Below are 7,500 nucleotides of genomic sequence, written 5' to 3' on the forward strand. Positions count from 1 at the left end.
CTGGGGCCGTATTCACAAAGAATCTTAGGGCTAAAAGTAGCTCATAAGTGGCGAATTTAGGAGAAACTCCTAAAAATAATGGGCGTGTCAGTCTTAAATTTAGGACTCCTATTTTTTTTTACTAAGAGCAATTCACAAAATATTTTATCCCTAAAAGTAGCACCTAAGTCTAGGACAGCTTAAAACTCCTCATGAGGACTCCTAAGTCACTAAGACCTATTCACAAAAAGTCTTAAAATGGCTGAAGCCAGACGTAACGTGTTGGAGACAATGAACGACTCTGAATTGTTGAGAAGATATCGTTTAAACCGTGAAGGCATCAACATTTTACTAGAATTAGTGCGGGATGCAATCACGTCTCCAACTATCTGAAACAACCCAATCAGTCCGGAAGTTAAATGTTTGATAACATTAAGATTTTTGGCTACGGGGAAAATGCAACTTTGCAACGCAGACGACTTCAGAATATCGCAATCATAAGTAAGCCGATTCATTCATCAAACAATCACCGCACTCTGTAGACCACACACTGTACAACAGTTTATCCGGTTCCCTTTGGACAATCGCCTACTTCAAAGGATCAAGGTCAATTTCATGGCGTTTGCAGGAATGCCCGGTGTCGTGGGTGCCATCGATGGAACACACATTAAAATAATTGCTCCATCCAGAGATGAGGACGTCTTTGTAAACCGCAAAAAGGTACATTCAATTAATACACAGATAGTGTTTGATCCAAATTTCACAATCATGGATATTGTTGCGAAGTGGCCTGGATCTACTCACGATACGCGCATTTTAATGGAGAGCGCGGTCTGCGCCAGCTTTTTGAGCGGCACCATGTACCTGCTGGATGCCACTTGTTGGCTGACAGTGGCCATCCATGCAAGACATGGCTTTTGACACCCTTCCTCAATCCACAACCGGGAGCACAGTTGAACTACAACATGCAAGTATACCTACGCATGAGGCCTATTTTGGTGACACAATACCTGTAGCTGGGACGGCTCTTATAAAGTCCACTCCGCAATCTCCATCCTACATTGTGACTGGAGCGCATACCACCGCTTCTCGCAGTCATCGACAGAGCGACACACGGCAGGGAATGAAGCATTTATGTTAACACATAAGTCCTCCCATGCCTCACGCATAGTTTGCAGGGTGCTTTAATTATTACTTCTTTGATTTCATGCAATTTCCGTGTTTTTTTCGGCAATTTCTCTTTCTCTTAACGTGCAAAGCGTCATTCTCGTTGGATGCACAAACTTGTCGTCATGCGTGTGCATTCTGCTAAGTGCACTATCCATAACTATTTAATATGACTTCAATTGAAGCCTAGGTTATTCTCTTATTTTCTGTTTATTTAGTGGGATCGTTAGGGGGATGTTAGGACTGAGTTTTTAATGAGAGAGCCTGTCAACAACCAATCACCGTCCTCACCCCTTCTAAACTCGTGCATGATAAGCGACGTCATCCATAGCAACAGAGTTTTTATCTTAAGCTTAGGAGTTGGTATTATCCTTAGTATGAGTAGGTCTCAGAGCCGTTGTGAATCACTTTTAAGAAATTACTCCTACGTAAAAGGTTTTAGCGCGAGTTAGGAGCACTCCTAGTGGTAAGATAAAAGGCTTTGTGAATACGGCCCCTGAACAATAGCCCAAAGTCTACATTCATTGTAAATTTCATTAAAATCCGGTCATTGGTTTTCGAGAAATGTCACTTTAGGTGTGAAAACAAAGATCCGGATCCAGAATCCGGATCATCCTGAAATTTTAATGGGGATGTCCCAGGACCAAGATCCACCTCTAATTTCAGAAAGATCCGCCCAGTAGTTTCTGAGAAATCTTGTCCACAGACAGACAAACAGACGGACAAATAAATACATAAATGAACGGACCCGATCGCATAACCTCCTTGCTGGAGGTAATAATAATAATATATATATTTTTTTTTTACGCATTTTTCATTCAAAAGAATCTCAGAGTGCCTACATATTAGAAACGAACTATAATAATACAATAAAATAAGTAGTGGTGTTACTCTACACAAAGCTAATTTTCACCGACACAGTCCAAAACATTTCGGGGTGTTGGGTGTCCTACCTGGCCATCCTCCAGCTTAGAAAGAGAGAGAGAGAGAGCGAGAGAGAGAGAGAGAGAGTGAGAGACAAAGTAGCGGTTAAAGCGTGTTTGTTTGCTTGTCCTACCTGGCCATCCTCCAGCTTAGACTTGGGATGGTTCAGCAGTAGTTTGGTGGCATGGTCCCACTTCTTGTAGGTGTCCTCCCAGGCCTAGAACAACATTGGGGCAGACGTCAGTCTCACATGACCAGGAAGATCAGCCAGACAACCAGAGCAAAAAGAATGTCACTGTGACACCCTGACCTCTATGGCATATAGACCAAAGAGCCGTATCACACACATCAGTGTCCTGGAACTCAGCTCTTTGTCTGGACATGGGCTGGGGCTGAGACTGAGGCTGGGGCTGAAAATGAGACTGGGGCTGAAAATGAGACTGAGGCTGGGGCTGGGGCTGGGGCTGAGGCTGAGGCTGAGACTGAGGCTGGGGCTGAGGCTAAGGGTGAGACTGAGACTGAGACTGAGGCTGGGGCTGAGGCTGAGGCTGAGACTAAGGGTGAGACTGAGACTGAGGCTGAGGCTGAGGCTGAGACTGAGGCTGAGGCTGAGACTGAGGGTGAGGCTAAGGGTGAGGGTGAGGGTGAGGGTGAGGGTGAGGCTAAGGGTGAGGGTGAGGGTGAGGCTAAGGGTGAGGGTGAGGGTGAGGGTAAGGGTGAGGGTAAGGGTGAGGCTGAGGGTGAGGCTGAGGGTGAGGGTGAGGCTAAGGGTGAGGGTGAGGCTAAGGGTGAGGCTAAGGGTGAGGGTGAGGGTGAGGGTGAGGCTAAGGGTGAGGGTGAGGGTGAGGGTGAGGGTGAGGGTAAGGGTGAGGCTGAGGGTGAGGCTGAGGGTGAGGGTGAGGGTGAGGCTAAGGGTGAGGGTGAGGGTGAGGGTGAGGGTGAGGCTAAGGGTGAGGCTAAGGGTGAGGGTGAGGGTGAGGGTGAGGGTGAGGCTAAGGCTAAGGGTGAGGGTGAGGGTGAGGGTGAGGCTAAGGGTGAGGGTGAGGGTGAGGGTGAGGGTAAGGGTGAGGGTGAGGCTAAGGGTGAGGCTAAGGGTGAGGCTAAGGGTGAGGCTAAGGGTGAGGGTGAGGGTGAGGGTGAGGGTGAGGGTGAGGGTGAGGCTAAGGGTGAGGCTAAGGGTGAGGCTAAGGGTGAGGGTGAGGGTGAGGGTGAGGGTGAGGCTAAGGGTGAGGCTGAGGGTGAGGGTGAGGGTGAGGCTAAGGCTGAGGGTGAGGGTGAGGCTGAGGGTGAGGCTAAGGGTGAGGCTGAGGGTGAGGCTAAAGGTGAGGCTGAGGCTAGGGCTGAGGCTAAGGGTGAGGGTGAGGGTGAGGGTGAGGCTAAGGGTGAGGGTGAGGGTGAGGGTGAGGGTGAGGCTGAGGGTGAGGCTGAGGCTAAGGCTGAGGCTGGGGCTGAGGCTGAGGAGGTTGGTGTCGTACCTCAATGTTTCCAGATGTTGGTTGGTCTATCCTCCTCAGCAAGGCCATCACTCTCTTCTGTAATGCTGAACGGCCTGGAGACAGACAGACACACACACACACACACACACACACACACACACACACACACACACACACACACACACACACACACACACACACACACACACACAGGTAAACTGAGGATGCTGCTAAATGCTGAGGATGACTGAGGGAAGCAGCAACACGGAACACTCTGTTATACCGAAGAACCAAGTGTGTGTGTTTGTGTATGTGTATGTGTGTGCCTGTGTGTGTGTATGTGTGTATGTGTGTGCCTGTGTGTGTGTATGTGTGTGCCTGTGTGTGTGTATGTGGGAATGTGACTGTGTGTGTGTGTATGTGTGTGTGTGTGTGTGTCTGTGTGTGTGTGTGTGTGTGTGTGTGTGTGTGTGTGTGTGTGTGTGTGTGTGTGTGTGTGAGTACGTGTGCGTCCCCACCTGTGGCCATCATGGTGCTCACGGAGGCGAACTCTATGAAGGTGTTGTAGTTGGGCAGGATGGTCTGGATGGGCACCTCGTCCACGCCGCAGCGGATGTCGGCCTCCTCGGACAGGTGGCGGAAGCAGGACATGACCACCAGCACCGCCTCCATGTCCGGGCTCCACAGGAACATGTACAGGCCCACCTCCAGCACCGTCTGAGCCTGCCGACAGATGGGGATACCACTGCCTGCCGTCGCCCGGTCCTGGCAGAGAGAGAGAGAGAGAGAGAGAGAGAGAGAGAAGGGGAGAGAGAGAGAGGGAGAGAGAGAGAGAGAGAGAGAGAGAGAGAGAGAGAGAGAGAGAGACAGAGAAAGAAAAAGATAGAGAGAGAGAGAGAGAAAGAGAGAGAGAGAGAGAAAGAGAGAGGGAGAGAAGGGGAGAGAGAGAAAGAGAGAGGGGGAAAGAGAGAGAAAGAGAAGGGGAGAGAGAGAGAAAGAGAGAGAAGGAGATAGAGAGAGAGAGAGAGGGAGAGAAGGGGAGAGAGAGAGGGAAAGAGAGAGAGAGAGAGGGAGAGACAGAGAGACAGAGAGAGACAGAGAAAGAGAGAGACAGAGAGAAAGATAGAGAGAGAGAGAGAAAGAGAGAGAAAGAGAGAGAGAAAGAGAGAGGGAGAGAAGGGGAGAGAGAGAGGGAAAGAGAGAGAGAGAGAGGGAGAGACAGAGAGACAGAGAGAGACAGAGAAAGAGAGAGACAGAGAGAAAGATAGAGAGAGAGAGAGAAAGAGAGAGAGAGAGAGAAAGAGAGGGAGAGAAGGGGAGAGAGAGAAAGAGAGAGAGGGAAAGAGAGAGAAAGAGAAGGGGAGAGAGAGAAAGAGAGGAAGAAAAAACAAAGAAGTGAGTGAGTGAGTAGGGAATGGTCACCCACACAGAAAAGAAGCAAGAAAGCCTCAGGAACTGAATGGTTCTACTTTAAGTGTATCTCCTGCTGACATCAATTCGGCGACAGTGGTACAGGAGGTAGCAAAGTCGTTTAGTAATCAGATGGTTGCTAGTTCGATTCCCTGTCAAAGCGTCCTTGAGCAAGACACTGAACCCCTAATTGCTCTGAACCCCTAATTGTGAGCCATCCGTGTGAAAATGTAAAATGTGTATACAGTACATCCTTGTAAGTCGCTTTGGATAAAAGCGTCTGCTAAATGACTAAATGTAAATGTAAAGTAAATGTAAATGTAAATGTAAATGTACTTACTTTATTCCTGAGGAGGAATTTGTTCCTGCAGATGAGGATCTCCCGCAGCCACTTGAGGATCTCAGTGCTGTTCATCATCTGATGGCCAATCAGCTTTTTACAGATGAAAAACAAAACCTGGGAACTACAGGTGACAATCCAATCAGTGTACAGCGGAGAAACCATCTGCAAGATGTTAGCCAATCACTGCACAGCAAGGACAACGACCGGTCAGTGTCACAGCTCCTACCTGATGTCCCAGAACGTTTCTATGGGAGCCTCAGGGTTCCACATCTCAATGGTCTCTGGTTGATGGAGAACCAACAGAGCCTGAGGGAACCACATTCAGAGTGCGTTAAAAATAAAATAAATTATTATTATTATTATTATTATTATTATTATTATTATTATTATGAAACAGGTTCTGTCAGTGGGGAGCTCCAGTAAGTGGTCACATGACTACGACATAAGGTCTCAGGAATCAACATAGGGCAAGAGGGCAAAGATTCTGGCAAGCCTGGGGCAAGAAGATGGGGTAAATGGAGAGGTTTTAAGAATGTGTGTACTATGCAGTCTCAGGTGGCATGACAGGGGTGGAGGAGGGCAGGAGAGAGGGGGTAAATGGGCAGGAGAAGGGCAGGAGAAGGGCAGGATGAGGGCAGGAGGGGTGGAGGAGGGCAGGAGGGGTGGAGGAGGGCAGGAGGGGTGGAGGGGTAAATGAGGGGCAGGAAGAGGGCAGGAGAGAGGGGGTAAATGAGGGGTGGCGGAGGGCAGGAGAGAGGGGGTAAATGAGGGGTGGATGAGGGCAGGAGGGGTGGAGGAGGGCAGGAGGGGTGGAGGAGGGCAGGAGGGGTGGAGGGGTAAATGAGGGGCAGGAAGAGGGCAGGAGAGAGGGGGTAAATGAGGGGTGGCGGAGGGCAGGAGAGAGGGGGTAAATGAGGGGCGGAGGAGGGCAGGAGGAGGAGGGGAGGAGGGCAGGAGAGAGGGGGTAAATGAGGGGTGGAGGAGGGCAGGAGAGAGGGGGTAAATGAGAGGTAGAGGAGGGCAGGAGAGAGGGGGTAAATGAGGGGTGGAGGAGGGCAGGAGAGAGGGGGTAAATGAGGGGTGGAGGAGGGCAGGAGAGAGGGGGTAAATGAGGGGTGGAGGAGGGCAGGAGAGAGGGGGTAAATGAGGGGCAGGAGGAGGAGGGGAGGAGGGCAGGAGAGAGGGGGTAAATGAGGGGTGGAGGAGGGCAGGAGAGAGGGGGTAAATGAGGGGTGGAGGAGGGCAGGAGAGAGGGGGGTAAATGAGGGGTGGAGGAGGGCAGGAGAGAGGGGGTAAATGAGGGGTGGAGGAGGGCAGGAGGAGGAGGGGAGGAGGGCAGGAGAGAGGGGGTAAATGAGGGGCAGGAGGAGGAGGGCAGGAGAGAGGGGGTAAATGAGGGGCAGGAGGAGGAGGGCAGGAGAGAGGGGGTAAACGGAGGGGCAGGAGGAGGAGGGCAGGAGAGAGGGGGTAAACGGAGGGGTAGAGGGGCAGCTGACCTCCATGGCCTCTGGAGAGATGTCTCCCATGTTGGTCTGAGGCACCAGATGCACGAGGCCGGTGATCAGCTCAGCCGTGCTGCTCTGGATGTCTGAGCCCTGCTTACCGGGGTTCTGGTTGACACACACACACACACACACACACACACACACACGCACACGCACACGCACACGCACACACACACACACAAAACAGATAAATGAACAAATGTTAAAATCTGTCAGCTGGCATATTCTTACCCATACTAGTGGTACAGTAATCCCATAGGTTCCTTTTAAACAATATTGAAATCCACATTTTTAAATCATCCACTTAGTTTTCAACGCAGGAGTAAATCATTCCTGGGTTATGATGCGCACACACACACACACACACACACACACACACACACACACACACACACACACACACACACACACACACACACACACACACACACACACACACACACACACACACACACACACACACACACACACACACACACACACACACACACACACACACACACACACACACACACACACACACACAGGTAAATGAAGAAATGTAAGAAATGCGTGGAAGCGGCAGTTAGTGAGAGTTTAAAATGATGTGTTGCCCCTTTTTCCCAGGGCAGAGCAACTGCCCTTCAACATTCCTGTGCACGTCCCCTGCTCCTAAGGCCTGCTTCCTGGGTGCGGTACTCACATGCAGCATGAGTTTGGGGTCGGCGTGGATCAGCTTGACCAGTGCCAGCAGCAG

The 7,500-nt window shown here is 50.6% G+C and overlaps 1 protein-coding gene across 1 annotated transcript in view; it reads right to left on the reverse strand.

The window, feature by feature from the left end:
• Window positions 1–5,481: 5,481 nt before the first annotated feature.
• Window positions 5,482–7,500, reverse strand: part of LOC308363635 (neurofibromin-like) — a gene marked incomplete at both ends in the record, with an annotated part of 29,894 nt that continues 27,875 nt past the window's right edge. The window contains 3 exons of the mRNA XM_080836453.1: window positions 5,482–5,565; window positions 6,756–6,869; window positions 7,447–7,500. The exon at window positions 7,447–7,500 is cut by the window's right edge and continues 78 nt beyond it. Coding sequence (XP_080692579.1) covers window positions 5,482–5,565; window positions 6,756–6,869; window positions 7,447–7,500 — 252 coding nt within the window. The remainder of the gene's footprint in view (window positions 5,566–6,755; window positions 6,870–7,446) is intronic.

Source organism: Sprattus sprattus, assembly GCF_963457725.1.
Source record: "Sprattus sprattus genome assembly, chromosome: 1".
NCBI classification, from domain to species: Eukaryota; Metazoa; Chordata; class Actinopteri; order Clupeiformes; family Clupeidae; genus Sprattus; species Sprattus sprattus.